At 39.3% G+C, this 19059-nt stretch overlaps 3 protein-coding genes across 5 annotated transcripts; 2 read left to right on the top strand and 1 right to left on the bottom strand.

The window, feature by feature from the left end:
- Positions 1-2: 2 nt before the first annotated feature.
- Positions 3-12386, bottom strand: setd4 (SET domain containing 4). 2 transcript variants are annotated; one of them, XM_042433230.1, is made up of 13 exons: positions 12331-12386; positions 5294-5392; positions 5075-5170; positions 4740-4777; positions 4168-4256; positions 3673-3909; positions 3418-3477; positions 2445-2574; positions 2159-2333; positions 1794-1872; positions 1431-1511; positions 1149-1272; positions 3-1023 (listed from the first exon to the last, which is right to left on the bottom strand). In XM_042433230.1, exons 2-13 carry the CDS (start codon positions 5367-5369, stop codon positions 847-849), a joined length of 1362 nt encoding a protein of 453 aa, XP_042289164.1. In that variant the 5' UTR covers positions 5370-5392; positions 12331-12386; the 3' UTR covers positions 3-846. The 2 variants fall into 2 exon arrangements, with proteins under 2 accessions (XP_042289164.1, XP_042289163.1); XM_042433229.1 differs by lacking the exon at positions 12331-12386 and adding an exon at positions 6372-6464.
- LOC121911604 (carbonyl reductase [NADPH] 1-like) lies at positions 6508-10802 on the top strand. Its single transcript, XM_042433235.1, has 7 exons — positions 6508-6599; positions 6792-6906; positions 7622-7791; positions 8970-9077; positions 9803-10011; positions 10212-10265; positions 10491-10802. Exons 2-7 carry the CDS (start codon positions 6794-6796, stop codon positions 10662-10664), a joined length of 828 nt encoding a protein of 275 aa, XP_042289169.1. The 5' UTR covers positions 6508-6599; positions 6792-6793; the 3' UTR covers positions 10665-10802.
- Positions 12387-12434: 48 nt separating the features above from the next.
- LOC121911603 (carbonyl reductase [NADPH] 1-like) lies at positions 12435-16824 on the top strand. Of its 2 annotated transcripts, none has more exons than XM_042433233.1 (7): positions 12435-12536; positions 13387-13505; positions 14201-14370; positions 15041-15148; positions 15277-15485; positions 15686-15739; positions 16141-16824. In XM_042433233.1, the coding sequence occupies exons 1-7, from the start codon at positions 12435-12437 to the stop codon at positions 16312-16314; spliced, it is 936 nt and encodes a 311-aa protein (XP_042289167.1). In that variant the 3' UTR covers positions 16315-16824. The 2 variants fall into 2 exon arrangements, with proteins under 2 accessions (XP_042289167.1, XP_042289168.1); XM_042433234.1 differs by having other exon boundaries at positions 12446-12536; positions 13391-13505.
- The last annotated feature ends 2235 nt before the right edge of the window (positions 16825-19059 follow it).

The following is a 19059-nucleotide window of genomic DNA, read 5'->3' as shown; positions in this document are numbered from 1 at the left end:
AATACAGATCCCAGTTTGTCCAAGTACATTAATGACTGATCTTATATCATCTTCTCAAGAGATATAACAGCCAAATCTCTCTGCTCTGTTTGCTCTAATGTGCTGTTTTCCTCTTTACTGTCACACTCACACTTCTCTCCTACATGACAAGTGCAAAAGACCAAAAGAATATTTTGTTTACAATTATTTTTAGTGCAGCGTTTTGTTTTTAACTCGTGATAAACAGTTGGTAATGAGGGCTGTTCTGTCTTGCTAATGGCCTTTATAACAGAAGGCTGATGCTCTTTCTGCATACCTGGAATTTCATTTTATTTAACCAGGAAGTCTCTTGAGATACATTATCTCTTTTATAAAGGGAGCTGGGCAAAATAGCAGCAAGAATAAGTGTCATAAAGTTACATAAAAACACATTAAAAAATCACACCTCCACGCAATAAAACAGGATCTGAAAAATATGAGAGGTATAAAACTTGACTATTTAAAATAATGAACATGAAACATTTTTTTTATGTGATGCTTGAGTGCATGATATGATGGCAGCGTTTCAAGATGAAGTTTATCTTTTAAATCTGCATAATGTGAAATCCAGTAGCTGAATGGTTACTGCCACATAGCTGCAACGTCCCCCAGTTCAATCCCAGCCAGGGACCTTTGTTGCACATCATACCTGGACCGTACTGGTCTGATAGCTGTTAGAATCAAACCAGTGATCCTCTGGTTACAGGACATCAGGCCGTCCTACTGCTTTTATCAGCCAGACTGGTTTGCAAGCAGGACAGCGACCAGTTCAGCCAATAACCAGGCTTATTATTACAGTCAACAACAGACCAGAGCACCAATCACGTGTCAGCTCACAGCGTCGACATCCGGTTGGCATGACAACGTGTCGTCTGATCGTCTCTGCGGGCCTTGCATCGTCTCGAGACAGCTTCCCAGGATGCACCTCTCCTCCTGTCGCAATGACTTCACCACGTCTAGCTGCTCCCTGACTGACTGGTCACACCGCTGGAGAAGATGGGAAATCTACACACACACACACACACACACACACACACACACACACACACACACACACACAAATCTTAAGAACTGTGTGTTGTTCAGGGGAAGACAGTCTGATATGTGGCGGAGTGTGTGTGTGTGCAAACCTTCTCCAGAGCTGTGTGTGTGTCTTGCAGTAGTCGCTGACACAGAGTCTTCGCTGTCTGAAGGCTCCACTGCTCCCTCTCTTCACTCACCGCCTGGCCGAGCAACACCGCCTTCCACTGCTGACTACGAAAATCACACATCCCATGATTCCTTTAAAAACATATACGCTGCCAAAGCACACAAACTGAGCAATCTGAAGGAGGCAAATAAGTAAGTTGATCTTCCCTTTAATACGGTGTAATTCGGAGTGTATGTGTGTGTATGTGTGTGTGACGTCTTACTACAGTGTTTGTGGCAGGGACAACAGTCTGAGAGCTGTCATCAGCCTCCAACTGGGGCCTTCGCTGGACAAAGTGAGGTTACTGAGAGAGAGGAAGAGAGGGGGGGAGGGAGATTGGAAGGATTTTATGCATCAAATTTTAGATTTATTTTAATTTAATTTCATGTCTGTGTGCAATATGGAGATAGCTGCAGCAGATGTTTAGCCTACTTTAACATAAATACTGGAACAAGAGAGATAAACAAACAAACAAAAAAGATGAAATAGTTTAAACACTCTTATACCTATTTCTGATTCTCTCATCCCACTCTGAGCAAGACAGAAAGACAAGAATTTCCTAAAATATAAAATGATGAAGTCTTACTGAAGGAAGTTGTTCTCTCTGAGGAACTTGATCTTCTGATCCAGACTCCTGTCTCCTCTTAAAACCTCACAGAGCAGATCTGAGGCACCGGAGTGAGACGTTAAAACAACCTGCTGACCTGTATCTTTCAATAATCGCTACAGGCGAGACTATTTTAGGCTGCACCAAAAGTTTGTTATGATGTTTGAAATACACAGCAAAGTATGTGATTTAAAATATTGATTAATAAACAATCCCTTATTATCAAGTTGAAATGCATTAAAACGTTTCACAAATTGACTCATGACATACATAGAAATATGCACACTTGTGGTTTGTCATATTGCTGCTGCAGTATTTTTGGATTTCCTACTGTAGTTTCCTACCTGTGTCCACATAGACCACACTGTGCGGGTTGCCGGGGGCGACAAATCCGTACTCTAACAACAGCCGCTGGTTGTCATGGGAACCGTAGTTGATGAAGGCCTGCTGGTAGCGGAGCGTCCCGGAAACGCTCTCGATTTCATAACATCTGGTCAGGTGATTGAAGTTTGCTTTTACCTGAGACCAAAAAAGTGTTTTTGATACACAATCAGTAAAAACACCTATTGATAGACTGTATTTACATCCGTTTTATGGGTGTTTATGTGTTTATCACAGTCTTTAGTTTACCTGCACGTCAGGTCGGTGGTTGAGCAGGTCCAAGAAGGGAGCTAAAGCGTAAACATCTTGTCCGGACAAGAAGTTGTTGGATGGGTGGGACATGAAGACAGTGCGTGTGTTGATACTACACCATGCCCACCTGGAGGAAGGGGAGGAAGTGTGTAACAGCTTCATCATCATCATCATCTGACTGTTGGACAGCCAAATAAATGTCTAGTCTTCAAACATGTTCATTTTTTTGAGCCCTTGAAGGGAATTGTTAAATCAGTAATTTACCAATAAAAAGTAGCATACACAGTACTGTGCAAAAGGTGTTTAGATTTTTATCCATTTTGCAACACCATCATGGAAGCATCTGATCGGTCTCAAATGTATTCTGCAGCATGACAACGAGCCCAAACAACCAGCCAGAGTCATACAGAACTATCTTCAGCAACAAGAAGAACAAGGAGTCCTGCAACAGATATTTTGGCCCCCACAGAGCCCTGATCTCGACATCATGGAGTCAGTCTGGGATTAACATGAAGCAACTGAGACACCAAAATCCACAGAAGAACTGTGGCAACTTCTCCAAGATGCAGGAACAACCAACCTGCCAAGTACCTGAAAAACTGTGAGCAGGTGTAACTGAGGAGAACTGGAGCTGTTTTAAAGGCGAAGCTGCTCACAACAAATACTGATTTACTTTAGGTTTCTTCTGTTTACTGAACTTTGTATGAAGTTAAGTTGATACATAAAAAATATTCATGGCGTTACTTTTGAAAGCATCCTCATTTTACTGTTAAAGCGTAAAACCTTTGCACAGTACTGTATATACAGTGTTTGCATTAAAATAAATAAAGAACCACTGATATAAGTCCTGCTGCCTTGAAAATGTATTTGACAAAAACTGTTAAACTGGAAAAACTTCACCCAACCACACCTGTCGTTATAAAGCTTATCTTTCTCAATCACGTCTGTGTGTATGAATGTGAGTGCATACCTTAAGGCCTCATATGTCAACACCTCCGCAACGGGCTGACTCAGGATTGGCTGCAGCGATCTGAATGAAGAATAAACCAATTACAGCTTGTGATTTTGTTGACATTATTCACAAAGCAAAGAATGATGTGAACAATAGAAGCGACTGATATCTACATGGACTGAGTCAAAAGTTCACTCCCCGTTCATTTCAGTGAGGGGAGGGGGTGAGATGTGTTCGCTTCCTGTAGGTAAACTCATGCATTTGACCTGTCACCTGAAAAAGTCCAGATTGGAGGAGTGAATATCTCGCACGGCCTCTCTCTGCTCTAAAGCCTGCCTCCGCACGCTGGTCGGCAGAACAGCCATGACGTCATCAGAGAAATAAGCCGGGCAGGTGTAAGTGGTGGGCAACTCATCTATGTAGGGGAGCCAATCAGAGGCCTCTCCTCTGTGCCGCTCACACACCAGGAAGACACAGAGCGCCAGCAGGGGAGAGAGGCGGGACTTCCAGCTGTGGAGACAAATAATGACAGTTTAGTGACTTTACTCTTTTGATATATTATATCATTCCTTGCAGATAAGGAGAGTTGAATCAATGCCACTGAAGTGTTATTACAGGGCTGTTGCAATGGATTACATTAGATTTTACAGTTTGTTATTGTGTCCACTGCTGTATTTGGCTTTGTGAAAGTTGATATTTGCATATTCTGATGTTCTAAATTGTTTCACTTGTACATGAGTGTGTGTGTGTGTGTGTGTGTGTGTTTACCTCTTGATATACTGTCCCAGGTAGCTGTCCAGAACTGTTGAGGTTGTGATGAGACAAGACTCTGGCAGAGAAATCAACAGCTGGCCGGGCTGATGAACAGAGACAGACAAAGAGAAAGATTTATTATAGTTAATCTCACTTCCACAGAGCATCACTGCTTACACAACACTGTCAACTAATTTATGGGTTAGGGATCATTGCATTAGGGATCAAATCTGGGGGAAAACTCATAAATCTATCAACCATTTTTCATCAAAGTCAAAAGTCATTTATCTCTAAAGAACTTCAGCTGAGATTCTCTGAAAACTTCTATGATAACCATACACAAAACTTTTTTTTTCCTCACAAGGTTTTTGTTTTTATGAAATGGGCACAATTATCAGCTCACTCTTTCTTCAAAGCCATAAAAAAGGCTATAAAATTGTTGAATGAATGAATAAATGAATAACCAGTCAAGCAAAAGTCACTCAAAAAGATTACTAGATAACCTGCATCACGTATAACAACTGTATAACTTTGTCTTTTTTCATCTTTACTGAATCAAATGCACTGGTGACTGTTAGCTTGCTTACCTTTACACTCTTGAGAGCCTGCAGTCCTCTGCCTGTGTCTGGACAGAGAAGGAGCAGGAACACAAAGACAAACTTTGAATTTTATACTTCAGTCCTATGATCAGATTGTTCTGCATATGTTCAGAAGATGTATCTGTCAGTTATGATCCAGCCAATCTGTTGCTTTCATAAAAAAAAGCTGAATGTACATCAGAACATCACATCACTAAAAAAAAACCTCTACTTTATTCAGACCCTGATGCTGATTCTATCTCTGAGCAAAGCATCTAATTAGCTACATGTAGTTATAATATGCTGGTCTCCAGATTGAGTACAATAGGACACCGGAGTCGTACCAGTAAAGAGGGCCGGCTGCAGCAGCGTTGAGGTGAATCCGCGTTGGTGAAGAAACCTCATCAGCCTCACATATTGCGGCCGGTGACACAGAGAGACTGAGGAAACAGAGACAGACATGTGATGGGAGAGACCAGAAGGGAGACCTGTCTGTGCTCAAACAGCTCACAGTAGTGACACATTGTTGGAAAGCAACAGTATAAGAGTAAACTTGTTTGTACCCGACTGGACGATGCGTTCACTTTTCTGCCTCCTCTTTCTCGCAGCTCGTCCGGCCCGATGGCCATGACCCCTCATGACCCCGCCTGGACCTGTGACACCTTGTGGTGGGTTAACAAACACACAATAAGAATGAAAGAAGAAAAAAGTCTCTCTCTCAGTGATGCTAAAAGTCATTTTTAATGCGAAGTCTTGTTTTTATTATATGTGGGTGTCCTTGTGTACAAATCAAATCTTTTTTTTTTTGGTGACTTTCTGATGTCATAGAGCTAAATTTAATTTCCCAACTTGTTTATCTTCTGATCACTTTCAGCATAACTGTAAATATCATTATTTACATACGTTCCCATATTTAAATTGTATGATTTCAGTCTTCTCTTGCTAACCCATTAAATACAAAAAGTGACAGCACAAACAGTAATAAAGCTTAATATTCTTATAGTAAATCATTTAAATATTTCTTCCTCTGCTCTGATTAATAATTTGACTGATCTGGAGTTGCACAAAAAAAGTTTATTTATCCCAGACATTCTTATCTCCTTCTCCTTCATCTCTGTCGAAACTTTAACTGCTGGATGCAAAATATTTCACTGTAAAGTTTATTCTCAGTGTTTTTGCACTGGAGGCTTCAGGTTTCAACATCACACTTGTGTAAGCTGCGTACTGGACCACAGTTGGCTCCAAACTAGTTGTGATGTCATAAATCATGCTTGTAGGTAAACGTGTTAAACTGAGATTTGAGGTGAACACAGAAACTTTCCTCCTTCAGCAGATGAATGTGAAAACAAACTCTGCACAAACATCATTCTGCACAGAGAAGCTCAGGCATCCAACGTAAGGAACAAGAAGAAAAACATACTTCTGTGTGGAGGAGTATCTAAATATAGATAAAATTCGTTGTAAATAATGAGTTTAAAGATGCCGTTATTGGACCTTTACTGGAATAACAACCAATCACTGTCTCCTTACACCAAAACATTACCGTAAAACACCGCAATGAGAGCTGCACCAAAGAAAAACGTGCATTAATCAACGTAGTTAAACTATGTATGTAACAGAGTTAAACAGCAAATACTATACCTAAATAGTGTTCTCATCTACGTCAAGTGTTCATGCTGCACGGCGGTTCTGTTGGGCAGGTTTCTAAACCATGTGTTGAGCTTGTTTTTCCGGGTATGCGCGCTGATGCTGCGCAGAACTCTCTCCGGCTTTCCCATGGATGTATTGAGCTCTCTTCCTCTTTTTCTCCCACTTCGCTCTGCAGCTTCACCCGCGCGGTTTCAATCCACACCAGAAGACCAGTCTAAAGTAAGAAACCTCACTTCATCTCTAACTTAAAGTCATCCAGCAACTTGTTTAAATGAACTGTGAAAAGTTTGGTCTATTAATCTAAAAATGCTTTTTGGAGACAAACTTTATCATCTGCTTTTAGAGTTATTTTTCAACTTTTACTGACTATTTAATGTGGAAGTTCATACACTGATGTCTCTCTGTGAACAGCCATGTCTACCAAGGTTGCCGTGGTAACGGGCAGTAACAAGGGCATCGGTCTGGCCATCGTCCGAGCCCTCTGCAAGCAGTTCCAAGGAGACGTTTACATCACCGCCAGAGACGCGTAGGTAACTCACCTGGTAACACCTGGACCAGGCCGATTGTGATATTATTACACAGTTTTCCATAAATGTCACTGAATAGGAGCTCATTATGGCTGCAAATAACAATTATTTTCATTATTGATTAATCTGTTGATTGTTTTCCTGATCTATAAAATGTTAAAAGACGGCGACAAAATGTCAGTCACTGTTTCTCAAAGACTTATCTACAACTTCCTCTGTCTTGTTTTGACCTGACCAACAGTCCACAACATAAAGATATTCAGTTCACTATCATAAAAGACTTAAGGAACCAAAACATGGTCACATTTAAGAGGCTGGAACAAGAGAATTTAAATGTTTTTTTCTTTTAAAAATTAGTCAAGGTAGTTGGCGACTCATTTTCTGTCAATCAATTACTTGACTATCATTGCAGCACTAGAGTTTATCTCTATTTTCTGACAAATCTCACCTTTCTAACAGTTTGTCCGGCTGTATTTCTTTTTATAAAAGTAGCTGTAAACCTGTTTTGTTATGAGATTTGACTTGTGAAAAGGACCAATTATTACACTAATATTGCAAGTTTAAGTATTATTTTTGTTTCTTTGTCGACCAGTTTATTATGGTGTAGATTGAGATAACATCAAGGTCAAGGTTGCTTTTATTGTCTCCTGAAGAAGAAAATGATCTTTGACTAAAGGAATTATAGACACTAACTAACTTATAAATAAATAACAGTGGTCGTGGTCAGGAAGCTGTTCAGTCTCTGGCCTCAGAGGGACTGAAGGCCATGTTTCACCAGCTGGACATCAACGACCTGAACAGCATCATCACCGCTGCTGCTTTCTTCAAAGACAAGTATGGAGGAGTGGACGTCCTCGTCAATAACGCCGGGATAGCGTTCAAAGGTAGGATTCATCTGCTGTATCGATCCGCACAAGTACTGTGTGTAAAAACACGTAATCATCGACCTTCAGTCTTTGAAAATACTAAAATACTGGCCTTCAAAATGCATAATAGTATCACTTGAACCATAATTATTAATAGTACTACTAGAGCTGCATTATTATGGCTAAAATGACAATGACATTTATTTTTTTAATAATGTGTCTTAGAAAAGGAAAATAGTTTTATTGCTTTTTCACAATTAAAAATGTCATCAAATCGTAAATGGTCACATAATTTAGTAATTAATGTTACACAACAGCTGTTTGCACTGCAATGTGTCTCAAGGATAAAACACTAGACGCTACTTTTGCTGAAAAGAAAATTGTAAAAGAGGTTGATCGGTCCTGCTAACCCGACGTGTCATTCAGAAAAAGGTTGAATGTCGAGTTAGACTATAACCGACTAGTCTGATGTGTGTAGAGGTGTGTGTGGTTATTCTGCAGAAGCCTGGGGCCAGATGCATACAACTCCAGAAATATGCAGACTCATTCTTCTCGTCAGATTAAGATAAAGCTGTGCGTGCGCATCGTTCCCTTTTATAAAATCTCAGTCGTTGAGGAAATGGGCGCACTTGCACGATCCTCATTTCCGCTCCCACAATTATGCTAGATTTAGGCTTCTCACGGACCTCTGTGTTGTGATTATGTTGGATTTAAAGGTCCAATATGTAAGAGTAGGCTTAGACATTATCGCTGTGACCGTAATCCTTGGTTTAGACGTTACCATTTTAGTACAATGACACCTAAAAATGGAGGTACAAAAAGTCTCCTTGTCTCTCTTATTCCTGCGCCAGTGAGCCTGCAGTCACAACTGTCTTTTGAGAAGCAGATTCATCACAGGATTAAAAACAAAAATGTCTACGATTGGTCAAACTGTTAAATGGAAGTGCTTAACTTGATGCATCTCAGCAGGCGCTCTGCATGAAAGGCATCAGTGGTGCAGCCAATCAGTGCACTTAATTATATATTACATATTTGAGTTTGAGGATGTAGCCTATTTGAACACACCAGGATGCTTTCACTTGCTCCCTTTTTAATCGACTGACTCATCAAGACTGAAAACAACAGAGGGCTGAAGGAGAGTATCAATAAGGAGATGACAGTGACATCATGTCCACTCTTTCTCTCTCCTTCTCTAGCGGCAGACACAGCTCCATTTGCGGTCCAGGCAGAGGTCACCCTCAAGACAAACTTCTTCGCTACCAGAGACATGTTGACTCACTTCCTGCCGATCGTTAAAGCTGGAGGTACAAACACGGAACTGGACCACATCTACTGTCTGTGTACCTGATGTCTTTGTTGTGCAGAGCACAGCCTGTTTTTCTGTTGCATGTCTTTATTCAGAAAAAGTTTACAAAAATGTTTGAAATAATAGCCTACCTACCTCAAAGGTGGATTAAAAGTTACTTGTTTATAAAGTATGATCATGTAAGTCTTCAAAACCTATCTGTCCTTGCTGCCTTTCACATTTAAATGGCTCATCATCTCACCAAAGTTGATTTATGAATTATGTGTTTGGTCTATGAAATGTTGGTCAGTGTTTCCCAGAACCCAAGATGACGTCCTCAAATATCTTGTTTTGTCCACAATCCAAAGATATTCAGTTTACTGTCGTAGAGAACTAAAGAAACCAGAAAATTCACATTTGAGAAGCTGGAATCAGAGAATTTGGATAGTTTCCTCTTAAAAATAAAGACATTTGGCAATTAATTTAATAGTTGCCAACTAATCAATTAATCAACTAATTGTTGCAGCTCTAATTATAATGTTCATTAGAAAATGACACCAAATGGATTTCTTTCCTTTTTTTTAGTTTTCATGAAACCATTAGCAGCACTGAGACATGATAACACTCACATTTAACATTTCCAGATAGTGAGGAATTTTCCTGTCATGTAGTGGGAGAAACTGATGGATGTGCAGGGGTTTGGTGATATATGAGCAGCTTCAGACCTCTTTGTGTATGTTTTAGGTCGTGTGGTGAACGTTTCCAGCTTTGTCGGCTCCCGTACGTTGAACCAGTGCAGCGCGGCCCTCCAGCAGCGTTTCCGCAGCGAGGACATCACAGAGGAGGAGCTGGTGGGATTGATGCAGCAATTCGTGGACCAGACTAAGAAAGATGAACACAAGCAGGGCGGCTGGCCTGAGACAGCATACGGAGTGTCCAAGACTGGACTGACGGTATAACCGACAGAGCTGTCTCCCTGTTTTTATTCAGTTGTCTATTTAGATGAGTTTGCAGGTCGTAACATGTGTAAAAATGCAGAAAAAGTCAGAGAAAGTTGAATTAGACAGATTTATATTTTATTGACCTCTACACTCTGTTTAAACAAGGGGCCCAAAGATTATTATAATTACTGTACATGTGTTTGTGTCTTTAGGCTCTGTCCATGATCCTGGCTCGCCGTCTGTCTGAGAAGAGACCAAATGATCAGGTAATTGCTAAAATATATTTATTCTCTTTTTTCAGGAAATGTTTCAAACTACAAACAAGAACCATCTCTTAGCGTCCGCTTCGTTTAGCAAACTAGCTTGTTACAACAATTTTAAAATATGTATAAACAATGTTAAATGAGACTTTATTCATAATATGCTGTGTACAATGGCTTCATAATGGCTTCCTCCTCACGTCTTCTTACATGTATTATTATTTTTTACAGATCTTGCTGAATGCCTGCTGTCCAGGCTGGGTGCGCACTGACATGGCCGGTCCAAAAGCCTCCAAGTCACCAGACGAGGGCGCTATAACTCCGGTCTACCTGGCCCTGCTGCCACCTGGAGCCACAGAGCCTCATGGAAAGTTTGTCTCTGATAAAGAAGTGCAGCCGTGGTGAACGGGACCTGAGTGTGTGTATGTGTGTGTATGTGTGTGAGTAAAAGAGTGTCAGTGTTTCTACTTCAACACTAATTATCTGAAAACTCATCAAACCTAACACATAATGACATTATATTCAAGTTCATGGCTGGACTTTAGCACTGAAACCAAAATATGACAAACATAAAACCAAAATTATACCAGTTACAGTGTGTGTGTGTGTGTGTTTGACTGCTGGGATATAATAATAATCATGCATAAACTCTTTATAACTGCTGGAGTTTTTGATTCAACTCAGTTTTCACTTTGTCTTTGGTATCATGAACACTTTTATATTTTGCTTGGAAAAATAAAAAAATTTGCCTTCAATGTATGAGACTACTGTTCTGTTTTTGTCAAAGAGAATAAAATATTTTGTGTGTGTTCGTGTCATCAGAAATGATATTGCTTTTATGTAAAATTAATAAATAAATGCATTAAAAAAATTGCCAAATGTTAATCAACACTGACAAAATTACAAACATTTACTGGACCAATAATAATGTAAATATGCATAATAATCATGATGGATATACATACAGTAGTACTTATTACAGCTTATTACTTGTATCTGTAGTATAAGTAATACATGTGTATGCAATTAAAGTGGACTTATTTGTGTTTTCTTTCAGTCATTTAACCTTAAAAGACCTTATATCCCCACAAAGTCATAATTAAGATGAATAAAAATCGTTATTATAATTGACCTCTCTTGCGTAGCCAACAAGGAGGACTATTTCCCTATTATTATACCTATTCAAATATGAGTTATGTCGCTGGACAAATAATTTCATGTTGGAGTTGTGCACAATAATAACTCATAATTTGAGTGCACGAATTCCCAAACAGAATAACTGTAAATATCACCAAAGCTACAATCCTCTCCTGTATAAGAAGGATCCTACCCTCCACTGACACTACAAATGATAACAAATGTTTTTTATATATATTCCCATATATTCATTGTATGATTTTAGTAGCACAAACATAGTCATGAAGCTTAAAACTTACAGTAAATTATTTAAATATTTCTTCCTCTGCTCTGATTAATAATTTGTCTGATCTGGAGTTCCACAAAAAAAAGTTTATTTATCCCAGACATTCTTATCTCCTTCTCCTTCATCTCTTTCAAAACTTTAACTGCTGGATGCAAAATACTTCACTGTAAAGTTTATTCTCAGTGTTTTTGCACTGGAGGCTTCAGGTTTCTTCATCACACTTGTGTAAGCTGCGCACTGGACCACAATCGGCTCCAAACTAGTTGTGATGTCATAAATCATGCTTGTAGGTAAACGTGTCAAACTGAGATTTAAGGTGAACACAGAGAAACTTTCCTCCTTCAGCAGATGAATGTGAAAACAAACATCATTCTGCACAGAGAAGCTCAGACATCCAACTGAAGGAACAAGAAGAAAAACATACTTCTGTGTGGAGGAAGAATTTAAATATAGATAAAGTTCGTTGTAAATAACGAGTTTAAACATGCCCTGTTGTTGGACCTTTACTGGAATAACAACCAATCCCTGTCTCCTTATACCAAAACATTACCGTAAAACACCGCAATGAGAGCTGCAACAAAGAAAAACGTGCATTAATTAACGTAGTTAAACTATATATGTAACAGAGTTAAACTGCAAATACTATACCTAAACAGTGTTCTCATCTATATCAAGTACTCATGCTGCACGGCGGTTCTGTTTGGCAGGTTTTAAACCACGTGGTTAGCTTGTTTTTCCGGGTATGCGCACTGATGCTGCGCAAAACTCTCTCCAGCTTTCCTCCTCTTTTTCTCCCATTTTGCTTTGCAGCTTCACCCGCGCAGCTTCAACCAACACCAGGAGACCAGTCTAAAGTAAGAAGCCTCACTTCACCTCTAAGCCACAGTCGTTTAGCATCTTGCTTTAATGAAACTGAGCGTTATAGTTTCTACACTGATCGAAACTTTGGTCTACTAACCTAAAAATGCGCATGTGAGTCAGTCAGTGTTGTGTAACATGAAACAATGATCTGATATCTGTGAGCTGTGTCAAAATCATGATGACCTAGGCAGTTTCACTCCTGCTATTATAGTGTTTTGCTTTGCTTGACATACCCTGCACACCCTGGCACACCCTGTTTACAGTCATCTTGCATAAATAATCCCAGTAAAACCAGTTCACATCTGAAGTGTGCTTTAGGGATCAAAGGTCACCGTCCAGAGCTGGAAGCGTGACTGTGCACTTTCTGCTCCTTCTTTTTCTTTATATGATTAAAATGTCATTTTAAAGTTGAAACCGTGAATATGCTGTTAGTTTTAGACCCACTGAGAATAACATTTAATAAATTAAATTAAAATTACGTTTACATAAGATTTACTAAATTATCAGAGGTAGAAAGTTCCTGTTTTTATGATCCATGCTAGTTCAGCAATAATTTGTTACTTTCGTCCAGTTTTCTCCATTATTACACCATTATATCGGGATTCATCGCTGCTCTCAGTTCTCTTTCCCCAAATGTCACCATGACTCAGCAAATTTTATCTTTCAATCAGCTCTTCCACATGGCTGATTCTGACTCAGAGATTATCCTGACGGGCTTTAAACATAACTGGCTTAACGGGATTTAGAGCTGCGTGTTTATGTGTAGTTACTGCTTTTAGAGTTATTTTGCAACTTTTAATGACTATTTAATATGCAAGTTCATACACTGATATCTCTCTGTGGACAGACATGTCTACCAAGGTTGCCGTGGTAACGGGCAGTAACAAGGGCATCGGTCTGGCCATCGTCCGAGCCCTCTGCAAGCAGTTCCAAGGAGACGTTTACCTGACCGCCAGAGACGTGTAGGTAACTCACCTGGTAACACCTGGACCAGCTTATTAGAGCTGCAACTAACAATTATTTTCATTATTGATTAATCTCAAATATTTCCATGATTAATCGATTAGTCGTTTGATCAGTGGTTTGAACAGTCCATAACCTAAAGATATTCAGTTTACTGTCATAAAAGACTCAAGAAACCAAAAAATATTCACATCTAAGAGGCTGAAACAAGTCAAAATGATTATTAAGACAGTCGGTGATTAATTTTCTGTCAATCCATTAATTGACTATCGTTGCAGCTCTAGAGTTTATCTCTATTTTCTGTCAAACTTTACCTTTCTAACAGTTTGTGCGGCTGTAAACCTGTTTTGTTATGAAATTTGACTTGTGAAAAGAACCAATTATTACACTAATATTGTACACTAATATTGTTTCCTTGTTGATCAATTTATTATGGTGTAGATTAAGATAACATCAAGGGTCATTTTTAATGTGTGCGCATAGTTGTGTCGTGTACAGCTGAAGATCTAAAATAAAGATGCACAAAATGATAGATTTCTTTTGGAAAATGTAGAAATATAATTATACATGTATGAAAGAGTAGTGAGGAAGGGAAAATACCGTAACTGTAACTGTAAACCCACCAGGTCAAATTTAACATGTGACACCAGCGGATGTGTTTCTGGTATAAATTAAAGTGATGACGTGTTCGCAGTGGTCGTGGTCAGGAAGCTGTAAAGTCTCTGGACTCAGAGGGACTGAAGGCCATGTTTCACCAGCTGGACATCAACGACCTGAACAGCATCATCACCGCTGCTGCTTTCTTCAAAGACAAGTATGGAGGAGTGGACGTCCTCGTCAATAACGCCGGGATAGCGTTCAAAGGTAGGATTCATCTGCTGTATCGATCCACACGAGTACTGTGTGTAAAAACATGTTATCATCACTACTGTGAGTTCTTCTCAGACATACTGAATACTGACACACACATTCTTCAGTCCTGTGACCTTCAGTCTTTGAAAGAACCAGCATTGGCACTCAAAACGCATAATAGTATCACTTAAACCATAATTATTAATAGTATTACTAGAGCTGCATTATTCTGGCTATTATTTTAATAACGTGCCTTATAAAAGAAAATAGTTTTTATTATTTTATGACAAATAAAAATTATAAATTTGATAGAAAACTGCTCAACTGTACTCTGAAACCATTTTAACTCTTTTCCTGCAGCCACAACTGTCTTTTGAGAAGCAGATTCATCACAGGATTAAAAACAAATAATTGGTTAAACTGTTAAATTGGAAGCACTTAACTTGATGCATCTCAGCAGGCGCTCTGCATGAAAAGCATCAGTGGTGCAGCCAATCAGTGCACTTAATTATATGTTATATATTTGAGTTTGAGGGTGTATTTGAACACACCAGGATGCTTTCACTTGTTCCCTTTTTAATCGACTGACTCGTTAAGACAGAAAACAGCAGAGGGCTGAAGGAGAGTATCAACAAGGAGGTGATAATGACATCATGCCAACTCTTTCTCTCTCCGTGTCTAGTGGCAGACACGACTCCATTTGCGGTCCAGGCGGAGGTCACCCTCAAGACAAACTTCTTCGCCACCAGAGACATGTTGACTCACTTCCTGCCGATCGTTAAAGCTGGAGGTACAAACACAGAGCTGGACCACATCTACTGTCTGTGTACCTGATGTCTCTGTGTCTTTGTTGTGCAGAGCATGTGCAGGGGTTTGGTGAACAATGAGCAGCTTTAGACCTCTTTATGTGTGTTTTAGGTCGTGTGGTGAACGTTTCCAGCTTTGTCGGCTCCCGTACGTTGAACAATTGCAGCCCAGCTCTCCAGCAGCGTTTCCGCAGCAAGGACATCACAGAGGAGGAGCTGGTGGGACTGATGCAGCGATTCGTGGACCAGACTAAGAAAGATGAACACAAGCAGGGCGGCTGGCCCGAGACAGCGTACGGAGTGTCCAAGACTGGACTGACGGTATAACTGACAGAGCTGTCTCCCTGTCTTTATTCAGTTGTCTGTTTAGATGAGTTTGCAGGTTGTAAAATGTGTAAAAATGCAGAAAAAGTCAAAGAAAGTTGAATTAGACAGATCTATATTTTATTGACCTCTACACTCTGTTTAAACAAGGGGCCCAAAGATTATTATAATTACTGTACATGTGTTTGTGTCTTTAGGCTCTGTCCATGATCCTGGCTCGCCGTCTGTCTGAGAAGAGACCAAATGATCAGGTAACTGCTAAAATATATTTATTCTCTTTTTTAGGAAATGTTTCGATCTGTCAGATCTTCTTCAGGCCTCTCAGGCTCACAGACCGAAACGTTGCCTCAAAAAAGATAAAATTATTTATTAGGAGTTTAACACTCCTTTGTATCCTGCAATGAAATATTATTTGTCTTGCACCTGTGGGCACACTTGTCCCCTCTTCTGAAGAACTGCTAAAATATAACTGCTGATAATCAAACTACAAACAAGAACCATCTCTTAGCGTCCGCTTCGTTTAGCAAACTAGCTTGTAACAACAATTTTAAAAGATGTATAAACACTGTTAAAAAAGACTTTATTTATAATATGCTGTGTACAATGGCTTCCTCCTCACGTCTTCTTACATGTATTATTATTTTTTTTACAGATCTTGCTGAATGCCTGCTGTCCAGGCTGGGTGCGCACTGACATGGCCGGTCCAAAAGCTACCAAGTCACCAGACGAGGGCGCTATAACTCCGGTCTACTTGGCCCTGCTGCCGCCTGGAGCCACAGAGCCTCATGGGAAGTTTGTCTCTGATAAAGAAGTGCAGCCGTGGTGAACAGGACCTGAGTGTGTGTATGAGTGTGAATGTGTGAGTAAAAGAGTGTCAGTGCTTCCACTAAAACACTAATTATCTAAAAACACGTCAAAACTTCCAGACATTATTTTTCCTGAAAATAAATATGTCCACCATCTGAAACTTTTGAGACAAACATCTCACAATCTGGCAGGAATATTAAACCATTTAAAAATAATAAAGTAACACACATCACCTTAATAAGCTTAACACATGATGACATTATATTCAAGCTCATGGCAGGACGAACATACAACCAAAATGAAACCAGGAAACACTGCTGTGTGTGTGTGTTTGACTGCTGGGATATAATAATAATCATCCATAAACTCTTTCTAACTGGAGTTTTTGATTCAACTCAGTTTTCACTTTGCCTTTGGTATCATGAACACTTATATATTTTGCCTGGAAACATTAAAATTTGCCTTCAATGTATGAGACTACTGTTCTGTTTTTGTCAGAGAGAGTAAATGTTTTGTGCGTGTCATCAGACATGATATTACTTTTATGTGAAAATAAATAAATAAATGCATTTTCTTCTTAAAAAAAAAGTTTTGTCAAATCTTCATCAACACTGACAAAATTGCAAACATTTAAAGGACCAATAATAACGTGTAAATGTGCATAATAATCATGATATGTCCAGTATGTGAAATCACAGAGAAACTGGACTATTAACTGGGAACTTGAAGCGTCAGGTTGACAGTGGAAGGAACACCTGACAGCAGGCATGCTGGGAGACGAGATGAACAGCATTTGAAAACAGCCTTCATACTGTCAAACCTGCACATACACATCATCGTTCTGCACAGCTTTAACATTCAAATGAGGAAACAATAAAAAAAAAAAACCATTGTTGAGTTGGTTTGCTGTGGTTTTGTATCTAAAAGCTTAAAGTCTTTCACTTAAAAACATGTTTTTCTTCTTCCTGCGGTTGGATGTTGTTCTCGTCTCTGTGCAGAATGATGTATGTGCAGAGTTTGTTTTCACATTCATCTGCTGAAGGTGGAAAAGTTTCTCTGTGCGCATTGAAAATCTGATTTTAAGTGTTTGGGTCTACGAGCATGATTTATGGCATCACAACTAGTTTGGAACCTGTTCACGGTCCGGTATGCACCTTACACAAGTGTGGTGTGGAAACTTGAAGCCTCCAGTGCACAAACACTGAGATCAGACTTTACAGTGAAGTAGGAGGAGACATCGTATCCAGCAGGAAAACTCCTGAAATTAATATTTGCATATTCACAGATTCTGGATTTTTAATGAAGGAGGAGTAGTTGCCATTTCAAGGATTTTAAGGACATATTATGGACATATGAAAAACTTTTCAGTGTTTGTACACATACATTTGGGTCTCTGATGTGCCTTTTAACACACAATCTGTAAAATAAGACAACCCAGACAGTTTTTTGTAGGCTGCTTTAATTCTTGCTTATGGCTCTATATATTTAAATTGGTGGATGTTGTGAGATATGCTTTGCTTTGTAAAGCTGGATGCTTGATGACTTGAGGCTTGTCTTGTGAGACTAGCAGAGATCTAACACCATCACTAACACTACATGACCCTCATAATTGTGGCATTTCCACCCTTAAACCTTCCTGAGGAACATTATCAAGCCACTGAGAACGCTGCTAAAAATAACATGCATAGGATGATGTTGCAGTACAGTCTAGAACATCCTCCTAGACTTGTAAACATGAACCTAGACTATGGAGAACAACCTGGTCAGATGCCTTATTTTAACAAATCTCTCTTCCTCCTCACTATAGGCTTGGCCATCACCATTTGAAATATGGTCATAAAGTCATTAACTGAGTTAAAAGCAGACATACTTGAGAAGATAAGAAGCAGGTTTATCATAAAAGACATTATTCTGAAAAGTAGAGATCAATCACTTAACTAACTGCCAATACATGCAAAAACCTTTATGCAAGAATTGGTGGTTCTGTTATAGTTTAGATTGCTTTTTTAATTATTTAGGTTGATTTAACCTTTTAGAATGCAAAGTAAACACAAACAACACAAAGACATGAAGTGATCACATGCATCCAATGGACTACACACAGCAAAAATGCAGTGTATAGTCCAGTGTCTCCTTTACTTGTGAAGAACTACCAACTATCTGATTTGTATGTGGTCACAGATGTCTCAAATCCCGAAAGACAAAACTGCCATCCTGTCGTCATTTTATGACAACTGATATCTTCCCTCATGGTTTCTGCTGCAGTGGCTGCTGGACTCCAAAACAGCTGGACACCCAAAGGTAACAAAGTAAAATGGATGTAGATGGGGTATTGGGGAATAGGGCTTTCTGTGTCTTGTACATGAGCTGTGAAGACATTTTGACAGATTTTCATACAACCATAAACTTTAACTCTCAACTCTTGAACCAGGTGTCAAACATGACACGTAACACGAGAGAGCAGACACCCAGAAATGTGTCAAGAGAGCACCTGGAGAACAAAGGTGTGCTCCGTCATGTACTGCTTATCATGATAAAAATAATCCCTGCTAGGAGAGACTTTAATTAGATAAAACTCAGACAGTTTATAACATTTTTTTTTATCAGGGACCACAGTTTTTATAAAACATGACAAAAATTACAATTTTACTACATTTGGCAATAAAGCACATTTAATACTAGTGGGATTAATGATGTGGGATTTTGTATGGATCATAGCCAATCTATTTAGTAGACTTTACCTTTAGCTCTGCTGCCAAAATAG

This window comes from Thunnus maccoyii, chromosome 14 (assembly GCF_910596095.1).
Source record: "Thunnus maccoyii chromosome 14, fThuMac1.1, whole genome shotgun sequence".
Classification (NCBI taxonomy): Eukaryota; Metazoa; Chordata; class Actinopteri; order Scombriformes; family Scombridae; genus Thunnus; species Thunnus maccoyii.
The sequence above is the reverse complement of the archived record's forward strand: the minus strand, read 5'-3'. Positions and strand labels throughout refer to the sequence as shown.

Bases quoted from the DNA above. Each gene is read 5' to 3' on its own strand.
- setd4 (XM_042433230.1), bottom strand. From the start codon at position 5,369: ATGAGGGGTCATGGCCATCGGGCCGGACGAGCTGCGAGAAAGAGGAGG. The intron at 3,478-3,672 runs GTGACAGGTCAA...TTCTTCATTCAG, and splicing joins TCCAATCTGGACTTTTTCAG to ATCGCTGCAGCCAATCCTGA. The intron at 2,334-2,444 runs GTAAACTAAAGA...TTTTGGTCTCAG, and splicing joins ACCACCGACCTGACGTGCAG to GTAAAAGCAAACTTCAATCA.
- LOC121911604 (XM_042433235.1), top strand. From the start codon at position 6,794: ATGTCTACCAAGGTTGCCGTGGTAACGGGCAGTAACAAGGGCATCGGT. The intron at 7,792-8,969 runs GTAGGATTCATC...CTCCTTCTCTAG, and splicing joins CGCCGGGATAGCGTTCAAAG to CGGCAGACACAGCTCCATTT. The intron at 10,012-10,211 runs GTATAACCGACA...TTGTGTCTTTAG, and splicing joins TGTCCAAGACTGGACTGACG to GCTCTGTCCATGATCCTGGC.
- LOC121911603 (XM_042433233.1), top strand. From the start codon at position 12,435: ATGCTGCGCAAAACTCTCTCCAGCTTTCCTCCTCTTTTTCTCCCATTT. The intron at 14,371-15,040 runs GTAGGATTCATC...CTCCGTGTCTAG, and splicing joins CGCCGGGATAGCGTTCAAAG to TGGCAGACACGACTCCATTT. The intron at 15,486-15,685 runs GTATAACTGACA...TTGTGTCTTTAG, and splicing joins TGTCCAAGACTGGACTGACG to GCTCTGTCCATGATCCTGGC.